General features: G+C 49.5%; 6 protein-coding genes across 6 annotated transcripts; 5 read left to right on the plus strand and 1 right to left on the minus strand.

The window, feature by feature from the left end:
- Positions 1–247: 247 nt before the first annotated feature.
- CGCS363_v011122 (uncharacterized protein) lies at positions 248–1,479 on the plus strand (the record flags this gene model as incomplete). The annotated part of the gene is made up of 2 exons (XM_036642971.1): positions 248–656; positions 707–1,479. The coding sequence occupies 2 exons, from the start codon at positions 248–250 to the stop codon at positions 1,477–1,479; spliced, it is 1,182 nt and encodes a 393-aa protein (XP_036492478.1).
- Positions 1,480–5,670: 4,191 nt separating this feature from the next.
- ELO2-0 (Elongation of fatty acids protein 2) lies at positions 5,671–6,777 on the plus strand (the record flags this gene model as incomplete). The annotated part of the gene is made up of 3 exons (XM_036642972.1): positions 5,671–6,090; positions 6,149–6,431; positions 6,506–6,777. The coding sequence occupies 3 exons, from the start codon at positions 5,671–5,673 to the stop codon at positions 6,775–6,777; spliced, it is 975 nt and encodes a 324-aa protein (XP_036492477.1).
- A 5,271-nt stretch (positions 6,778–12,048) lies between these two features.
- roqT-0 (Efflux pump roqT) lies at positions 12,049–14,738 on the plus strand (the record flags this gene model as incomplete). The annotated part of the gene is made up of 4 exons (XM_036642973.1): positions 12,049–13,164; positions 13,212–13,540; positions 13,591–13,648; positions 13,701–14,738. The coding sequence occupies 4 exons, from the start codon at positions 12,049–12,051 to the stop codon at positions 14,736–14,738; spliced, it is 2,541 nt and encodes an 846-aa protein (XP_036492481.1).
- A 630-nt stretch (positions 14,739–15,368) lies between these two features.
- Positions 15,369–16,283, plus strand: CGCS363_v011125 (uncharacterized protein; the record flags this gene model as incomplete). Its single annotated transcript, XM_036642974.1, has 2 exons — positions 15,369–15,660; positions 15,736–16,283. The coding sequence occupies 2 exons, from the start codon at positions 15,369–15,371 to the stop codon at positions 16,281–16,283; spliced, it is 840 nt and encodes a 279-aa protein (XP_036491575.1).
- Positions 16,284–17,877: 1,594 nt separating this feature from the next.
- Positions 17,878–19,051, plus strand: CGCS363_v011126 (uncharacterized protein; the record flags this gene model as incomplete). Its single annotated transcript, XM_036642975.1, has 2 exons — positions 17,878–18,485; positions 18,538–19,051. The coding sequence occupies 2 exons, from the start codon at positions 17,878–17,880 to the stop codon at positions 19,049–19,051; spliced, it is 1,122 nt and encodes a 373-aa protein (XP_036492480.1).
- A 329-nt stretch (positions 19,052–19,380) lies between these two features.
- On the minus strand, positions 19,381–19,755 carry CGCS363_v011127 (uncharacterized protein; the record flags this gene model as incomplete). The annotated part of the gene is made up of 3 exons (XM_036642976.1): positions 19,381–19,510; positions 19,575–19,645; positions 19,705–19,755. The coding sequence occupies 3 exons, from the start codon at positions 19,753–19,755 to the stop codon at positions 19,381–19,383; spliced, it is 252 nt and encodes an 83-aa protein (XP_036492479.1).
- Positions 19,756–20,787: the final 1,032 nt, after the last annotated feature.

Raw genomic sequence — 20,787 nt, forward strand, 5'->3', positions numbered from 1 at the left:
CTCCTCTCTTCCTCACCCTCAACTTCATCCAGCTCCATCAGGGTAGAGAGCTTGAGCCGTCAATCAACCCTGCCCGTCTTCGCTCGACGCGATACAGTCCCCTCGTTTTACGATCCACCCACGTTCATTCGTCGCGGTCACTCCCTCGTTGTGTATTTACACACGCCACTGTCGTTGCCAAGCTCTCTTCAACACCAAAGGAGACGAAAAGAGAAGCCAATCGAGAAACCCTCCCACAGAAAACAAGATGCAGCCGCTCGCCCTCGCCCTCCTCGTCGGTGGCGCAATTGCCGCCCCGGCCCCAACCCCCGCCGCACCCCTCGCTGCGCGCGCAGACGTCCTCGCTCCCACGGCCGCCTGGATCAGCGTCGCCGGCGACGGCGTGCCCAGCACTGTCACCCCCGTGCCAACAACCATCTCCGGCACCCCGACCTACGCCTCCGCGGCGCCCAACGCGCTGACCGGCAGCGTCTTCACCATCACCGACTTCAGGCTCGTCAAGGTCACCACGAGCACCGGCGCCCCGCCCGTGCCCACCGCCGACCACAAGAACGGCCAGGGGGCCTTCGCCCCCTGCAGCAACTCCGACGGCGACTTTGCGCCGTTCTGCGACCCGGCCAAGGGAAGCACGCTGTACACCGACACGACTTACTATGGTATGTGATTGTAACTCCACCAGGGAGCAACGAATGACTGACCTGTGTAGTGACCTGGGACTCCTCCGTCCTCATCAAGGGCAACCAGACCGATGTCCGCGTCAAGATCAAGGGCAAGGAGGTTAACGGCACTACGGTCGGCGACATCGTCTTCAACAAGGACACCGAGTCATCCCAGCTCGCGGCCTACGGGTACTACGCCTGGACCGTCAGCAGCGGCCTGATCCCCAAGGGCCAGGACAACGCGACCATCGAGCTGCTCATGACCTACACCATCAACGGCGTCGCGCAGACCGACATCACGGGCCCGCAGGTCCTCGTCTCCAAGCGCGCGACGTACCACCCCGAAGGCGCCAAGATCCCCAAGGGCCAGGAGCTGTACATTGCGCTGCCGACCGTGTTCGGGTTCCTCATCATCTGCCTCATCGGAGGCTGCATCTGGAACCGCAAGACGCGGACGATCGGGCTCGGCAACATCATGAGCCGCTCGAGGCACGGTTACGGCGTCGGCAAGTCGCGCGCGCAGAGGCTCGGCGCCAAGGTCAGGAAGAGCGTGTTCCGCGGCAAGGACCGCGGCATCGCGCTGCGCACAAGGGAGATCAGCCCCGACGGGTACCAGTACCGCGACGACCCGATGCCGCAGCAGCCGCAGTACCAGCAGCAGCAGCACACGGGCACGGGACGGCCGAGGAGGGACAGCGACGCGCTGGGCAGCCTGGCGGGCACGCCCACCTCTGACCGGTTCGACTTCCACGACACGGGCGCGCAGGGAGGTAATGCCTTCCGCGACGAGATGCGCAGGCAGGAGCGGGAGAGGTATTAGACGCTGCGTTTTCAGACGCAAGTGAAGTATCTTTTATGCCGAAGGATGTCATGACTGGGAAATGTTATTTTGAATGATGTCTGGACAAGAGTATAGAATCCATGAGACGACGATTAGAGATCTCTGTGCATGTAATATGTAACAAATAATGAACTCACGATGAGGCGGCTTTGAGCTGCGTATGAGTTATTCCACCACCTTGGCCTTGATTCCTAATTATGTGAAACGGTTGCCTGGTATAGATGGGCTGGCTTGTGGCCCCTGGACATCAGTCAGAGCGTTGTCTTCAGGTTGTGTACCTGGGGGGGGGGGGGGGGGGCGGGGGTGAATATCCGGTGAAGATGTCACGTACTCATTGAAGTCATGATAGTCCCAGTTTACCTTGGCCACTGAAGGTATCGTCAATGAGGCAGGAGCGCAGGTCGACAAAGCAGCTCCCTGTTCACGCTTAAGACGAAGAAAACTTCCCTCCTTGACTTTGTTTTTGCTTGTAAAAAGAGGAACACATAAAGAGAAGCAAGAGAAACAAAAGGGAAATGATGAGAAAAAGACAAAAAAGCTCGGGTTCGACATGGTACCATAGTCTATAGCCCTGATTCGAACCCTACGAAAAACCAACGGTTTTTACAAATCGGTCTGTCAGACCAACTCGACCAACGTTGTGTTTGAGTCTGCGGGGGACGTCTCCCCCTGACAATCGGAGGCAGAACTCACCTTCTTGTAGGGTACTCGCAGCTTCCCTTAGTTGTCAGGCAGACAGACTCAGGCAGGCAGGTAGGTTCTGGGCAGGCGCGGTACCACCTGCCACTCAATACCCTGACTGGCAACAGTTCCAAGGTCTTAGGAACAGGAATCCAAGCTTAGTTTACAAAAGGCACTTCATATAGTTTGACGGATATGCAAACACAGCTCACTGCATCGCTAACGAACCATCAATGAGATCGCATGCCTTTAGGTATCATCCAGGGTGCAGGCAGGCGGTGACAAACCCCCGTTCGCACCTTCCACGCGCCGGTGACCATCTACAAAGTCTGCGAATTGCGAGACAAGTATGCTGTAACGTCTCTTGGAGCCGTCATATTCTCCCGCATATTCCTCACAGCGGAGAGGGTGAGACTTCTGCAGCATGCTTATCTTACCCAAAAGTTCGTATTCTGCGAGTCAATGACAGTGAAGACTCAAATACTGAGAGTCTGTCCCAAGGAACAGGAGAATGACTGGCATTATTTGGCTGTCCTTCAGAAAGGATAGATGAGTCTCGGGGTTCATACACGCCTCAGCTTAGCTCCTCTATCCCTGATACCAAGTGGTCACTTGACTCGTTCGTAGAGTGACGGGCTCTCGGCACTTTCGAGCAAGTTATCAGCCGTGAACACCTTCCATACCATCAGTAATCCTGAGAAATTTGCCTGGCCTGGTCCACTATCTGGATCTGGTATAAGTAATCGCATCATGGAAATACGGGATAGTGTTACAAGTGACAATCTTGGAGGCTGTTGCTGATTGCTTATGAGTTGACACCTGCTCCACGCCACGAACTCTCAATATCTACGTCTATGTGGCAGGCAGCTCATTATCTGAACATCAGCCATACCGCTAAGGTCAGCGTTCCCGGAATATACTTTCCAAAGAACCTCCTGAAAATGACGAGCTGGAAAGATCACATCCGTGATGACATAAATGTGAGGAAATGTCACCAGTTTGGTCGGTCTCGGCGTGGACAACAATGCCATCCGGTTTAAACCATTCCAATTCATAAAGTGGATTTTGGTAAAGTTATTGCACATCCACGAGGAAAACATAATATATCAAAACTACGAGCTCATGATGTGTGGCCTCCGCTATACCCCAACTGACAGGGAGAAAATGCACGCGAGTAGTTGTCTTGTCGAGGCCATCTGGGTTCCCTGCCGGCCATGTAGGCCCGTCTGAGGTTATCTTGACTTCCAACGTACAGGAAATTATATACCAACTCGGTGTCCTGTTTTAATACGATCAAAAAGAGGCATCAGGTGTATCATGGCGGGTATGATGAGTTGCTGCGCGAGCCTCCGTCATTTTTCTTGGGATATTTCTTTTCATTCACCTAGTGGGAATGACGAGAGGTGAAAACCATACGTGGATTTGAGTTGGTATTCGTTTGGATACTTAGAAGCAAGTCGAAGATCCAGTTCTCCGAGAGATGTTCCGCGATTCTTGACGACGATTGCCTTGCAGTAAGTGCCGCTTGCAGTTGGCTGCCTTCGTATATTCGGGCTTCCAAGTTGAATGCGTAGGGAGACGCTGGATTCATGAATGAATCTAAAGTATTTCCAAGAAGATGACATACCCTTTCGTCTTTCAAAACACATAGACGCAATGTTCGTGACTCGAGCTTGGCAATGCCAAGGATTCTGGACCAGTCTTTGACTGATAGCTTAGGGTTCATATACTTTCTACCGATCGATACGCTGCACGTGTCATAACATACTTCAAGCTGTGACTTTGACGCAGGTGAACGCGATACCCTCGTGACATCCATAATGTCCATGTTAGTCCCAGTTTTCCACAGTCATTCTCAAACCTCACCGTGTTCTTAAACAAGCCAAACTATCAAACGATGTCGACTTCGTGATAGTGTCCCTTCCGTTCACATTCCGTCGGTTGCCAGAAACGGCAAGTCTCCTAAGCCCCACTTGTCGCCGTGATCCGCAACTTGCCGGAGCAGATGTGGATATCCGGACCAGGGCATGAAATGACTCCGCAACTCGCCCACAGTATCGAAAAATTCAGCAAAAATGAAATGAGCCAGGTTCAAGCTCCTGTAACTCCTCGACGGGGAATTGAACCCCGGTCCCCGGCGAATCGTAGAATGACAAGCCGATATCCTCACCACTAGACTATCGAGGATTGAGTTGATTGGTTGATGATTGAGGTCACAATGACAATGATGAAGGGTTACCGTCCTGAGCCCCACAGGCGAGCTACTACAAGATTTTCGCAAAACATTGGAATGGTCTTGCTGTAATGCTTTCCATAAGTTCGAAAGCTCTGTTCTAATCTCCGTTGTGGCTCCTTGCCGCTTAGTGAGGTGGCCGAATGTGAGAGACCTTCATCGTAAGTCTGGACAGCAACATGAACCGAACCTCCAGCCAACGTGGGAATATGATCGGTGTTTCGTTTCCAACAGGATTTGGAGTCGTGTCTATGGTTTTCCGCAGACAAAGACCTCAAGTTGTGTTAGCTCTGTCTTTTCAAGTTCATGAAATTCATTCTCTAGGGACGTTGCCTCCAAGATCTTCCCTGATCTCGTTCTCCGGACATTCGAATTAAACATCGTAATGACGTCCCGGTTTCAATTGAAATGAGGCGAACCTCAACCAAAGTCTTGACAGAGGATTTATTTTCGAGGCGATGTAGTTCATTCGGCTTACGAAGCTCCATCAGAGTCGTGCAATTCTGAAGCTATGAAGTCATGTCCTGAATCAGTGTTGACAAGTCGATCGCGATTGAGTTGCAAGGAGTCGTATGAAACAGCCGTTCGAGACCACGGTCGAGACTGAAGATCCCATTCCTAGAGCGCGCACCTTCGGGCAAGCGATACTTATGGTTCAGCATGGGCCAGCGCGCGGCGTAATCCATCAAGCATGGAGGTTGTCCGGCAAGCTCACCCTCGACAAATCAGACCGTCCAACGGCTCCCATCGGAAAGTTCAGAGAAGGGATATCCCCTCACGGTTTGGCTGTGCTTCAAAGGCTAAAAGACAGGGCGCATTGAATACCCGCCCGTGGTGAACCTTGGGGTGGGAAGCTGGCCGTTGTCAACTGTGCATGGCCCGACTCATTCACATCGTCCAAACCGAATTCAGACTGCAGTAAAGTCGACAATTAGCTGACTTGGCAAACATTTCAAGTTTGCCATGATTAAAGGAGCCGCCACACCACCCCAGAGCTAGGCTGCGGAAACTAGCAGGCCAGACGCTGCAAGTTTCCCGTCTGCGAACCGCTTTAGAGCGGAGGCATGCCGTCACCTTTATGGAAACTTCAGATGAAACCAAGGCCTTGAGTTGTTCGATGATGGCTGAGCAATAAAACCAAGACGTCTTGGAGTTTGGTGTGCAGACGGACAAGTTGCCATCTCTCTCACTCCATTAGCAGACCCGATTCCTTCCCGGTTAGCAAACATTCCCGGTGGTTTGTCGTCGTCTTCAACATGTCGTTGGATAACCTCACCTTCAAGAGCCACAGCATCACGATCGCCAAAGAGGCGCCGTCGCTGATATTGTCGCCATGGAGAGTCTTTGACAAGGTTTTCGCCTCTATTGCGGGGTATCCGGCCAGCGAGTTCGAGTACGCATACGGCAGCACGCCGCTTTCGACTTTGACGGAGACGCTGGCTATTATCGCGCTGTACTTGGTCGTCATCTTTGGCGGACGTGAGGTGATGCGGGAACGCAGGCCTATCGAACTCAACGGCCTTTTCAAGATTCACAACCTTTTTCTTTCAGTTCTGAGCGCAGGATTGCTTCTTCTGATTGTCGAGCAAATCGTCCCGCAACTCTGGCGCGATGGCCTTTACCACAACATCTGCACGTACGCTGGCGCCACCCAGCCGTTGGTCACTCTGTACTATGTAAGTCATCAGGAGTCAGATTTCCATTCCCAACCCCCTAGTTAACGTCTAAAAACAGGTCAATTACCTCGTCAAGTACTACGAGCTCATCGATACCGTCTTCCTGATGGCGAAGAAGAAGCCCCTCACCTTCCTTCACTGCTACCATCATCCCGCGACAGTCTTCCTCTGCTTCACCCAGCTTTACGGCAACACGCCCATCTCGTGGATTCCTATCTCGCTGAATCTGCTTGTCCATGTCGTGATGTACTGGTACTACTTTCAAGCCGCCCGTGGAGTTAAAGTGTGGTGGAAGAAGTGGATTACGAAGCTGCAAATCATGCAATTCGTCCTTGACCTTGGTGAGTCGCACGTCCATGAATTCCGTAACGCTAAGTAAGAGAACTTTGGTGCTGACTATATACCCTTCACCCAGGCTTCATCTACTTCGTCTGCTACGACCACTGGGCCGACGTCTACTACCCCTGGCTCCCCCACATCGCCCGTTGCGAAGGTGAAATCACCGCGGCCGTCACCGGCTGCGTCGTCATCACCTCATATCTGTTGCTTTTCGTGGCGTTCTACATCACCACGTACAGAAGTGCCAGCCGCAGCAGGGCAGCCCAAAAGCCCAAAGCAGGCACCAGGGAGAAGGCAGCCCTCTCGGCAGCTGCGGCGAGAGACGCGACGACACCAGTTCAGACCTGAAATGTAATTTCGATGAGTGCATGTATAAACCGGGTGATACCCATGGGAAATCCTGGCTCTGGACGGATCAGAGCTCGAGGTCGGACGAAGTTTCAAACATCAAGGTAGAGTTCTGTGGCGGGGAGAAGACGTGGGGGTGGCGGAACGGTCAATGCAGGTGGTCAACGGCTTGATGTTCAAGGCCATGCTGGATAATAAGCAATCCTGTAATATTCGTGTGTTGGCTCACTGATGTCAACTAACTTGCTTCCTGTGTATTTCTATTCGAGAATTGACAGAGGCTGTCCATTTATAATTAGGGTCTGATCGGTATGATTTTCGTGTTTTGGAGACTCTGCTAAGGGCTACTTCGCTAGCGCTGTATATAGCGTATATATTACGCTAGGTTACTATTAGTTTAGATTATTACTATAATATAAATAGTGAGTATTTTACTAACCCCTTAATATTTCTAAGAAGCTAAGATTATTTAAAAATAGCTTTAGTTTACTTAAATATATTATTTTTAATATTAAAAACCTCTATTTTTTATTATACTAATTATTTATTTTATAATTTACTTTATATTTAAGATAGTAGTTAATAGATAATATTTTAATAAGATTTTATTTAGTATATAAATAGAGGAAGTAATTTTAAATAAAATTAAAGTTACTATATTATTAAGTAATTCTAAGGAGAATTAAAGCTTCTTATTAATATTATTCTTATTCTTAGTAAATTAACTAATAGTACTTAAGTTTTATTAGAAGTTTATAATATAATAGAGGTTATTTTAGTTTATTTTTAATATTAAGATTAAAAGCTTACTAAGTAATAATAATAAGATATATATACTAAGCTATATATTTACCTCTATTATACTTATTTTATAGAAAGAGTTCCTTAGAGATCTCTTTATAGTTAAAAACCTATTAATAAAGTTTTAAAATATTAATACTTTATATTATAAAGTTAAGATACTAAAAGACCTATTTAGTATTAATTATAATAACTATATAGATATAATATTAATATTAGAAGAGAGATAGTTATAATAATATTAAGTTAACTTTAAGTATAAATAAGTAGAAGATTATAGCTTCCTTAAGATAGAGTTATTAATAATATATTTATAGCTTTCTAAGACTACTATAAACTAAAATATTACTAAACTTAGTTTTAAAAGTTAGTTAGTATATTAATTAAGATTTTTTAAAGAGGAAGTAAGGTTTTTAGTAAAGTAGTTAGCTTTACTACTATTTAATATAAGTAGCTTACCTCTTTTATAAGCTATAATAGTATTAAGAATAGCTAATCTTATAGTAGTATAAGTATTAACTATTATTTTAACTTAAAGGTATAAATATATAATATAATAATAGGATCTTAATTAAATTAATACTACTAATATAGCTATCTTAAAAGTAGTGTTTTTAGGGGAAAATTTAGTAGCTTTACTACTAGTATATTAAAATAAGCACCCTTATATTAAAGTAGTAGAGACCTAAAGTTATAAGTTATAGAGGATAAGTATTAATAAACTAGCGTTATATATAATAAGGGTAGATAATATAAAGCTAATAATAACTAATATTTAATAGCTATTTAAAGTTAAGGTTAGGTTAAAAGGTTTTACTTTTATATTAAACCTCTTTTTAATAGTATTAAGTAAAATAGTTAAGTTTTTAGTATTAGAGGAGAAGGAGTTAAAGTAGGAGTTTTTACTAATTAATAGTATATAGATATTAGCGCTACTACTACTATTACTATAGCGTTAATATAGTTATAGAGGGTTAATATAGTTATAATAAGTAGTTAATAAGTTAAAAAAATAAAGCTTAATAAGTAAACTAAAGAGGTAATAAGAGGGTTTTTTTTTAGCTTTAATTAGGGTAGCGTTTTTTAAATAAATTACTACTTAAATTAATATAATATAAATTTAGCTTATTAATTACTAAAAACTTATTTTTATAAAGTATTAATAGTGAAACTCCTATTATAATATAGTAATATTAAACTATACTTTAAACTTTAGTTATTAATCTACTTATATTACTATTTTTACCTTAGCTTTCTTAAGTATATTAATCTTTTATAGTGTTAACTTTCTTAATACTTCTTCTTTTTTTACTAGAAAATTCTATAATACTATTATTATATATACTAACTTTATTTAGATACTAAAGTTATACTTATATATTATACCTCTTATAATCTTAAACTTCCTCTTTAATAACCTAAAGATATACTTAATAATACTATAAAACTTTATATAGCTTTATAAATATATTAAGTATAATATAGAAAATACTTAATATTATACTCTAAGTAACTTTAAAGTAATAAGAAGTGTTCTTCTAAAGTTCTCTAAAATTTATAATATATAAAAAGATTATTAACTTATACTTTATATTTTAGAACTTTAAGTTTTTAATATTATAAAGTTAAAGCTATAAAGTTAATATAAAGAAGGTTAATTTTAATATATAGAAGGTATTAATAAACTTTATATCTAATTTTACTAATAACCTCTCTATAATTTAAGTTACTATTAGAAAGCTACCTAAGTAGATTAGTATTTTATTAAAGATAATAAGAATCTTATTATTAGAGTTATTATTATTAGAGTTATTATTAATATACTTTTTAAAGATAATTAATAAGATTATAATAAGCTACTATTCTTTATTATTATTATTAAATATTTATTTAAAAGTATTAAAAATATCTATATTAATAGTTACTTTTTTTAATAATTAAATTAATAGATAGTATACTTTATTAATATATTAATATATTACTATATAAGTATCTTAGGCTAAAAGAAACCTTTAACTAAGCTCTTTTTAGCTATATATAATATTACTATATTATTAAAAACTAATACTCTTATATAATAATAGTTTTAGTATTATTAGATTTATACTTTAGAATCCTTAGTAATTAAGCTTCTTTAAATAAGCTTATTATTAATCTTATTACTTAGTAGCTAAATTTTAGTTTAGTATAATAACTTAGAGGATTAATAACCTTAGAAACCTTTATTAAGTCTAGTTTTAACTTATATAGACCTAATATAGTAAGGTGGCCTTAAAAATACTATTTTTTGTTATTTTATACTGACTGTAGCGGTGGTAAGCCAGGGTCAGGAATCATACCGATCACACCCTTAAGAACGCCTCCATATGGTTACCTGAAGAGTCCGACGGCTCGAATCATGTCGTTTACCGTATGCGGAATACCAAGCAAAGGCAGGGAACCGTGGTTCGACCTAATCCCAGTTCGGACGACCTCTTCCTTTGCAACTCGTCCCGTCCCCCCTCCACCCTGGCAGCAAGCTTTCGTTTCTTCCTCATCACCAAGCAAGCAATGGCCAACCCCAGAAAGACGATGTTCTACCAAACAATCAGCATTCACATGCGAAAACTTAGTAACGTTTGAACCAGCGAAGTGAAATGCAGGCAGCAAGTTCCCGCCTCATATGTCTCAGTAAGCGCTCCGGAGTGGACTCCGGCAGTCGTCCACTGGGCGGCGTGATCGACAGCAGGCATTCCCCCTGTTGTGCGTACTCTTCGCATTCTTCAACCTCTGGGGAGAAACGCGAGCATCGAGATCCTCATAGGCGCGGCCCGGATAATCGCGACATTGGGACACCGTGCCGTTCTTCGGAACGGTCACTCCCGCTCTGCGTCCGTGTGTGCAGCGCATATGCAGCCTTGGGCTCATCGTATCCTTTTTCGCGAAATGTGCCGGACAGCCACACAGCCTCACTTTTTGTTCTCCCAAGCAATATTTTGAAAAGACTTCGGGTGGCACAACGGTTCTGCAGCGGAAGAACATCATAGCATTCAGATTCTCGTCCGTTCCCTGCGACGCGAACCGGCTGTTTCCGTCGATCTTGTGCGTGCGTACCGTCCGGGAACCCGGTCCGAGTACACTTCCCATCGGCCTCCCGCACGGCGCCCTCGGCCGTCGTCTTGTCGCCATTGCCTGGGGAAGTTTTCTTAGGTATTCCGACCTGCATTAGACCCTGAACCGGCGCAAAGTCGAAGTGAATCCAGTGGATCTTCGACAGAGAGCTATGATTTGTGCTCGAAGCCGAGTTGGCGCGGATCGAGCCGGCGTTCCTGGTGCCTTGCTTACATTCCTGCAGCTACCTGGCTAGCAGAAATGTTTCCTTTCCCGCCAAAGAGAAAGACAATGCATGTTTTGTGTGTTGTAACAAATCTGTTGAATCATTTTCGTTTGAGCCACTCGCAGCGGCTACACCCGTGTGTTTCTTTCAGAGAGATCTGAGCCTGTACTTACACATCCAAGCCTCCATCCAACCCCAGATTTCAACCATCAATCCATTCTTCTCTGTCAACAATCAAGTTCCACCTTCTTCAAATCCCAGAATAGCTCCAACTTTCTCAATGACCCCAAGGCAGCTTCCTGTCCTTCCAATTGGACTTGCCAAAGTCCCCTACCAGCGCCGGCTCGCGCCTCTCTCGCCGAGTCACCCCTCACCATCCCTTAGCTCCCCCGAGGACTCCTTTGTTCATCCCCTCAACTCAATGACATCAACTAGTCCGTTTTCCTCCCCACTGGTTCTCGACCCTTTCCCGGAAGCATCCTCCCCCTCCATCCGCGCGTGAACGCTAAACCCAATCCCTCCATCAAATCGCCCACTGGCTTCGTCCCCCGTTAGCTCTGCGGCGCACGTCCGCCCAATCAGAGATCGCTCCGTCAGACCTTTGGGGATCTCATCGAAGAACTATGCAGCAAACAGAGAGACCAAAGACCCGCGCCGTCTGCAGGGTCATCCGGCCCCGGCTGACCTGCATGCCGACCTGACTTACACACAAACCCGACCCCGGGCAAGAACCGAGACAAACAAACGACGATCTCGTCCCCCCGCCGGTGCTTATCTCGAAACGCCACCAATGCGATGACACCAAGTCAAACACCGTCCCGCCCAGCTGAAGACGTTCCCTTCAGTCCTCGCGCGGCGCCACCGACGATGAGGTCGTCACGATTAGCGTCCGGACGGGCGAGACAAGGTCGATTGCCGAGTGAGATTTGTGGAGGGGGACGTGTGAGTGTGCTTGTGTGTGGAGGAGGGGAAGGGCCTCTGTTTCTTTAAGCTGGATGAGCACACCACCACGCCCACAGACCTGTCATATCACCATTTAGCACTGACATCCGTCATCCAAGTCAAAACTCATCGGTTCGCCTCAAGTAGAAGGCTTGTCTCGTCGCAAAATTTCCTCTTGCTAGAGTGGCTGAAAGCCTCAAGACTCATCCACCATGGCTCGCGACGACGGCAGCAAGTCACCCGACGGGTCTCTACGGCGGCCGTCTCTGGGATCGAGAGACGAGCGTCCGTCCTCGGAATTCCTGGGCGCTGAGCGCTCTCGCATCTCCATCATCGCAGAGGACTCAGACGAGCGTACAGACCGCACTTCCGGCTCATCTCCAGAACTTGACGATGTCGACGAGAAACCGTCCCGGTCATCGTCGTACTCCGACCACGGCGACGACGATGACGACGACGAGGAGATTCTTCCTGAATCCCTCACGGAGGACTGGGAGGAGAAGATGTCCCGCTTCTCTCAAGCAAACACGCTCCAGGACCGACGCCGCCGAGAATCAGAAACCGTCGTCGTCCTCCCCGACGACAAGGCAGACAGGAGAAAGAGTACCGGCAGTGCAACCTCGACCGTGTCCCGCTGCTCACACTGCGGACACCACCGCCGCGCCTCATCGGTCACGCTGGCGAACGCCCCGGTGGTTCCGATGCGCAAGTCCTCCTTGCCGCAGCGGCACGGCTCTCTGCGGATAACACCGCGCGTGCAACCAATGTCGCCCAAGGCGGCCGCCGCCTCGGAAGCCGCCGCTGCCGCTGGTTGTTCGGAGCAGCGTGCGTTCCCGCTGAATGTGAAGAGGGTTCCCTCGCATGCCATGTCAGACGTGCAGATCGCGCGGCACGTGCAGAGCGATGGCAACAACTTCTCTGAGCCGCGCTCCGAGACTGCGTCCATCATCTCGTCAATCTTTGCGCCATCGCTGCGGCATCTGGCGAGCCATCCGTCTCTCAACGGCTCGTTGGGCTCGCCGGTGAGGAGAGGGTCGATCGTCACGCGTGTTGCTGAGCAGCGGCACCCTGGAAAGGCTGGAGCGAGGATTAGTCGCTTCACGAGGCCGTTTGAGCCGGACATTGACGAGGATGACGGAGAGGATTATCTGCGGCAGGTGAGGAGATTGGAGGCGCTTAGGGCGCAGCAGAGAATCTCTCAAGTGCTGGCGGCGGACATATTTTGCGAGAAGGAGGAATGGGTTGAAGGGTGGCCGTTGGTGTTCCTCATCATCGGTATCTGCCTTGTGGTATTTATAATCTCGGTGCACAGGACGATTATCACGACCGTAAGTTGAATTGTTGCGTAGAAGGGTTGCGATGCTGACAAGAACAGGCCATTCCTCAAATTACTTCAGAGTTCAAGTCCACGTCGGATATTGGATGGTACGGCTCGGCATATCTTCTCACAGCTTGCGCCTTTCAGCCTCTCTTTGGCAGAATCTTTGTGCTCTTCTCGGTCAAGTGGTCGTATCTCCTGGCAATGTTGATGTTTCTTGGCGGATCCCTCATATGCGCCCTGTCCCCAAGTTCCATGGTCCTCATTATAGGTCGTGCCGTGGCTGGATTCGGAAGCGCTGGCATTCTCACGGGTAGCTTCGTTGTAGTTGCAACCGCGATCCCCTCGAGATTGCGGCCGGCCTACACAGCCATCGTAGGACTGATGTATGACACGTTCCCCACTACAAGACCGAATGTTTGCTGACTTCTTGCAGGTTCGGTATTGGGACCACTGTCGGTCCTCTCCTCGGTGGTGTTTTCACTGAACTCGTCGTAAGTGAACCGATCTTACTAATTCCCTGAGATGCGACTGACGGAGCGTCAGACGTGGCGATGGAACTTCTTCGTAAATCTGCCGGTCGTAGGCGCCAACATGATCATCTTCCTCATCTTCTTTCACCCCAGACAGCCCCCTCGCGTTAGGCCAAGGTTCTTCGATAGAATTTTGGAACTCGACCTCCTCGGCAACATCTTCCTCTTGGGCGCCTGCGTGATGCTGTTCATGGCCCTCGAACTCACCAACCGTGGCCAAGCATGGTCGAGCGTCAGAATCATCGGCCTCTTGTCAGGATCAGGGGCGACCGCTATCGTTTTCGCCGCATGGCAATGGTGGAGGCAGGACGGCGCGTTGATCCCCCCGGCTATCATCACCCACCGAACAGTCGCGGCATCCTGCGTCGCGGCCTTCTCCACGTACGGCGCGCTCATGATCCATACCTATTTCCTGCCGCTGTGGTTCCAGGCCATCCGCGGCGAGGACGCCATCATATCCGGCGTAGACATGATACCCTACGTGGCGACCATCGGCATCTTCTCCCTGCTCTCGGCGGTCTTCGTATCGGTCGTCGGATACCCCGTGCCCCCGGCAGTTGTGGGCGGCATGATCGGCACAGCAGGCTGTGGCGTTCTGCGTTTGCTGTCTCCAAGCACACCGATCGCCTATTGGATAGGTTTTGAGATCCTCGTGGCTGCAGGCTTTGGCATGTCGATCCAGCAGGGCTTGACTGCGGTGCAAGCCGTTCTCCCACCAGATGACATTTCTGTTGGCACCGCTGCTGTCGTCGCTTCTCAGTCTCTGGGAGGCGCCATCTTCGTCTCTGTGGGTAACACGTTGTTCCAGAACTACCTCCTGCGGGCTGCAGCTAAGAATCTGGTTCCTGGTGTCAACATTCGCGTGGTTCTTAGAGCTGGCGCCACGGCTTTCCGTACAGCAGTTCCTGCAAGCGCGCTGCCCAGAATGACGACGGTTTACAATGATGCTTTGAGGGTTACTTTCACGGCGGCCATCCCGTTGGCAGGGGTAGCAGCTATTGCGGCATGCTTCATGGAGTGGAAATCAGTCAAAGTAAAGAAGGCTGCGTAGCTGTAGGCAAGTGGAGGATTAAAATATGAAATACGATTGCTCGAATGAACATTGCAATTCCCCCTTGGCCCCTGGCCCAATTGATGGCGCTCGGGGGCTGAAAATAAAGTGTGCCTTACCCGCGACATTATCGGCTGTTGGAGAGACCTCAACGGGAGCTTGTAGTAAGCCACGCTGCATCATTTCGTTGGCGTAGTTATTTAAGGCAGAATTGCAGGAGCAGATTGAGATACCCGCCTACTTCGAATCGCCTTGTAAGGACAATTTGAGGGGCGCCGGTGTGCTGCTGAAACTGTCTAGCTGCCATGATCGCGATGTGATTCGCCGTATGAGCCGACGACCGATCAGGGATGCGAATCCCACGGCGACGAACCCCAGTTTTGTATGACCGCAAGCCTTCGAACCAGAGCGGGAGAAACTGGTGTCGTTTACATTTGCGAAAGGCGGGCAACAGGGGTAACTTCAGCCGCCAAGAAGCTGCAATACGACGCAAAAGCAACGTCGGTGGTTCATACAGTGATCTGCGCGGCGCGGTACCTTCGGTATTTATCAGTGTTTGTCCCGGATTTGACTTATTCTCTTCCCCTCCCCTCTCTCGTCGCCCGAATCGTTTTCCAACTCAGTGTGAAAATGCATCTGTCGCGCTGGTATCTCGCAACACTGCCGCTGGCGTCCTTGGCGGCTGGACAGACACAGACATGCTACTGGCCGAGTGGTTCGTCGGCACCTCTACTGCAGGCTTGTTCGGTGGCCTCGGGCAACGAAGCTGCCGCATGCTGTTTCAATAACCATTACTGCATGACCAACGGACTTTGTCTGTCGCCAACCGAAGGCACTTGGTACCGGGGTGGATGCACGGACAAAGACTTCCAGCAGACGGGATGTCCGAAATACTGCGATACAAGTAGTATTGTGGGCGCAAGTAAGTCAATTCCCTCAGGTTTCAGTTCCAACAAAGGCACAAGCCTGGCAGATGAAGTCTGACTCGGTTTGGCAGCGCCGAATCGTCATGCGGCAGTGTGGGCATGCGCTTCGAAAGTCTTCGCCTGTACCAGTCTCGATAACTGCTCGAAGCAGAACTTCACTGTAGGAGCATACAGAGCGGTGATGAATGTGGCCCTTTCGACGGACCTCGCCGACAGCGCAACGACGGCTACAGCGTCAGCGTCTGTGACCAGCGGAAGCGCAGGAGCCTCAGAGACTACCTCGAGTGATGCGACCAGTTCGACATGTCCGGCTGTAGAGAACGGAATCTCAACAGGTGCAGCAGCCGGAATCGGGGTGGGTGTTGGTCTGCCGTTGGCTATCGCGGTTGGCGCGCTGACCTTCATGCTCATGCGCGAGAAGAAGAGGTCAAGGGCGGCGCAGGCGAGTTATCAGCAGCCTGGATACGGCCAACAGCCGGTATTCAGTCAGCAGCCCTACACGAGCACGCCGTCGCACTGGGGTAAGCCGGAGGGTCATTATGTCCCCAACGAGGTCTCGGGACACGCAGCGACACATGAGCTGGCGGATACCCCAGGCAGGCACGAGCTTGGCCATTGACGAAGGAAGGCCTCGCGACATCGACGCACGAAGTAACGACACTCGCTAAACCAGATCTCATGGCGGGTACATGTTAAAATCGCCTGAGAAGGTCGACAGGAGCTGCTGGAAGGGTAACGAACCCCTTGAGGCTGGCAATAAATACCGTGACCCCGCCGTTCCTGGCTGCCTATTCTTGTCAAGATAGGAAGACATGAGGACCCCAACGCGTGGTCCATCTCTGACGACCCACGTTGATGCCGACGGTGCGTTGATCGACCTGAAGCCACCGCGAGTTGCTAATGACGGGCGAGGGCCTAGAAACCAAAAAAAAAAAGCGGTATGCGCTTAGGTGGTGGTCGACATCGGAACAAGATCTGGAAGCCGGGGTCGATCCTTTCGAGGCCGTAGGATTCGGGACGGCGGGAGATGGACACGAGCAAGTCATCAGGATTGCCAAAAGAAGGAAGGGGACCCCATCAGACGAACCACTTGTGCGGCTTATGCACAAGCCGAGGGCCGTGCCGCTGCACAATAATTTATCCACGTACTACAGTTTACCAGTTAACCAATCATATTTCATCGGATACCTGAATTCTAGCACGTCCCCTACCCGCCGACACCTCTTCTTTCAACCATCCACTTTACACCTCGACTTGCCTCAGCCACTTTATCGTCAGCAAAGCAAATCATCGCCTGACGCGCCGCATTCTTTTGCCTCTGGTGATTCCATCATGAACATGACGCTTGTATTATAGTAGGCGTCGCCCTCAGTATGAGGCGGGCCCATTGAACACGTGTGGCCGAAACATACACCAGATGGCTGACTTCGTCGGCAGGGTCTTCCTCTCGCAGCAATGGCACAGACACCATCATGACCACCATGAACCACGTTTCTGGTATCTCCGAACCACAGACTCGGGCATCCTCTCTTCGCATTCCTCCTGCGCTGCCTTGACACCACGACGATCCAGCCACTCAGAGCGCTGAAGGTGGCTCATGGTGCCCTTTCCAGGAAACCCCTTGTGCTAGCGCCCTCCAGGGCTGACCTCTTCTCCATTTTGGGCGGTACCAAGCTGCATGGACTCGCGCCGGCGCACCAGGTTGCGGCTCACAACGAGCATTGTGCGCTTCTCTTTGTCAGGCGATAGTCATCGCTGGATCAATCTCGCTCAGTCTCAATTGGGTCTGGACCCAGGCCAGATTCATGCAAAAGTAAGCACCAACATGGAAGAAGAAAGCTCCATTCAGGTTTCCACGGCGTTTGCCGTTTCTCTTTCGGCATATGCGTGACGGAGCTTGCTATCCCGCGGCCATGGCATCTCCTGCGGGCGCCAGCCAAGCGGCGTTCTAGCACCTAAATGTAATTTAATTCCGCGATGCTGGGAGACGTTGGAGACAGTCTCGTCCCCGGCGACCCCTGTTTTAAGACTCATACCCAACCCAGATCTACTACACCTTGCCACCTTAACCACTTCTCTGTTACGTCAATATCCTCAAAAAGCCATTCCTTTAGCTTTGCTTTTGCAAGTCAACCCCTTAGCTGGGTGTTCTTGGCTTGAATTCGGCATATTTCGATCATATCTTAAGCCAAAATTGCTTCGCGCGCAAAAAGATGGACGACCACGAGGCTCAGTACCACCAGCAGCAACTCGAATGGCATCAGAAGAAGCATGAACAACAGGTGCAACGACAGCGGCAGCTTAGAGGACCCGACGATGAGGGCCAGACACACTCCCCAACGTCATCCTCGCCGCCGCCGCCACACTCGCCCAAGTCGCTGCAGCAAACGTCTTTGACAACTCTCAAGAACGAGGACGAGAAATCCCAGAGCAAGCAACAGACCCTGCAGGACGAGCAGCCCGGCCTGGAGCCTGCGCCAGTACGCTGGTCCAACGCCCCGATCCCATACATACCACATGACGACGTTCAGAGTCCAGCGGGGCAGAGCTCAATTGTGAGCCCAGGGGCTTTAAGTCCTGGAGGGCAAACGCTCACCTCAGACGCGAAGTGGCTGGAGAGCCAACTATATGCCGTGCCAGTTGAGTCAACATCACCGCCGCCGCCGCCGCCGCCGCCGCCAATTGGCAAGCGCCGAATTCTCGGTCTTTCTGTGCCCGTCTTCTGGGGTCTTATCATTGCCCTAGTGATTGTCCTGGCCGCAGGACTTGCCGGCGGCGTCGCAGGCGGTCTGATAGCCCAGAAGGCCAATGCCTCACCCGAGTAAGCCATCTTTAACTGAGCTCGAATCTTTGCCGAACTAACTCTTTAACAGCCCAACCTCAACCGCCGACTCCGCGTCTTCCAACCCGTCGGCAACCACGACAGCCGCAACCTCCGCAGCAGCAACCGCGCAAGCCTCCGGCAGCGTTCTCCCCGCCCCCACTGACGGCGGGTGCCCCAAGATCAACTCGACGACCTTCACTCCGCTCGATGCCATAGGCGCGGTTATAGATGTTAGTAACGGGCAGGGCCAGACCTTCCGTCAGCTGTGCGAGGTCAACTACCCCGGCGGAGCGGCCTACGGCAACCCGGGCATCTACGACATCCTCAAGGCGTACGTCTCGACGTTTGACGAGTGCATGACGCTGTGCGCGGCGTATAACCAGGCGTACTACACTAATCTCGGCAACGGGGACGTGGCGAAGGGGGGATACTGTCGGTCTGTGGCTATGATCAAGACGCCGGGCGAGTACTGCTACTTGAAGAATGGCACGGGGGTATCGGATACTTTTGGGCATCCCAAAGACTTTGTTAGTGCTGTTGTCGTTTCTGGTCTCGATGTCTAGTTTTGGCTACTACAGGGGTCCGGAGCGATTCTCATGGGTTAATGCGCGGCGTTGGGGTAAAAGTCATACCATCACTTAATGTCCTACCACTTATCATAATCTACCAAACCAAAGTCTGTCTCTTCGCATGGACTTGGAACCAACTTTCTACCACAGATACCAAGCCGTGTCATGTTACAAGGAATTTGGGTTATGCGTCAGTCGTGTCGCGTTATCAATTCATGCTCATCTAGCTGTCTGCTCCATCGTCCTCGACTAACATGGCCTGCTGACCGTGACATGGGTTCTCCACCTTCCGTTACTAGGCCATGAGGTTTCCGGCAGCTAGCTCACTTCTTGCTGGAACCGCCGTATCCAGACGAAGACTTGTCGCCGCTGGAGGAGGTGTAGGTCGAGCCGCCCTGGCCGTCGTTGTAGTAGGTGCTGCCGTTGGGGTTGGAGTAGTAGTATGATCCGTCACTGTTTTAATCGACATGCGTCAGTCAGCCCGAAACTACCGGCAGTCAGTACAGTTGGGACTCACGTGTTGGAGTAGTGGTACGAGTTCGAGTTCGAGGCGCTGCTGCCGTAGTCGCGGGCGCAGTAGTGGTTGCCCTGTGAACCCATCATAGTCAGTCAACATGTCGAATTAGGTGAGATTGGGGAGGACGAACTTGGTTATTGGTGCCGGAGCTCTTGTACGAGTATCCCTGGTTGCTAGGCATCTTGGCGGTTATTCAGAGAGTCTTGGGTCTGGAAGTTTAGATGTGAGGTTGGTTTGCTTTCTGGTCAGTGGTGTGATGAAGGGAAACTTGATCTGAGATTATCTGAGATCACCTGCAGAGGCGGGGGAATTAAATAGGAGGTTGATCACAAGCCATCTCACCTTCCACCTCACCCCGCATCTTAGATTGCTGAGACAGGGAAGCTTCCTGTTGCTGCAGGGGAAGCTGCAAACAAAGGGAAGCTACGGCAAATTAGGCCGTGCGCCTAACCTTCTGTCTTCAACTCTGAGTGAAAGAGCCAACGGCACGCCATTTCTTTCACAAGCAAGTGCTTTGCAAAAAGAAAGCATATTGAGGGGTTGAAGCTCCCATCTTCAAAACAGCTTGTGATAAGGGAGCTTTGGCCGCGTGACGTCTGTTAGGACCCCGCCGCGCCAGGGACTTGACGCTATCGTGAGGTTTGCATGGCAGGGCTATCCCAGTATGTCTTGGCAATCTCACCGAACACTGAAGCTATGGGGCAGGTGGGTATGTCGAGCTTGGGGCAGCAACATAGGTGCCGGCGGAGACTTTGTAAAGTCAAGTTGAGACGCCAGGCCGAGGCTCAACTTAACACCATGACTCTCGAGTCGTGGTCGACAAGTGAGAAACTCACGGAGTCAGCTAGGCGCGTAAGCTTGCTGACTGAGTCGTACTCAAACTGGAGAGTGAGGGGTTCCGGACGAGTACCAATGTATGGACAGCCTCAGATGCTCCAACACTGACGAGCTACCTTCCAGCGAGAATCCGACGCAATGCCTCGCAAATTGAGAACCAAACAGCTTCAAATCAAACGTAGAAATCATATTTTGCGCCTGGTATATGCGAATAAAGAAAGCAAGCAGGCAGCCCTCCCATATTGTACCAAACCCAGAAAAAGAAAGCAGGCCGACAGAAGCCACACCAGTTTCCCCCAAAACCCCCGTATGCATCATCATAACCATCATCCCGTTCATTGGACCGTCAAATCATTTCATACCAACACTTGACAAA

This window comes from Colletotrichum siamense (genome assembly GCF_013390195.1).
Source record: "Colletotrichum siamense strain Cg363 chromosome Unknown KSG_Cg363_contig07, whole genome shotgun sequence".
Taxonomy (NCBI): Eukaryota; Fungi; Ascomycota; class Sordariomycetes; order Glomerellales; family Glomerellaceae; genus Colletotrichum; species Colletotrichum siamense.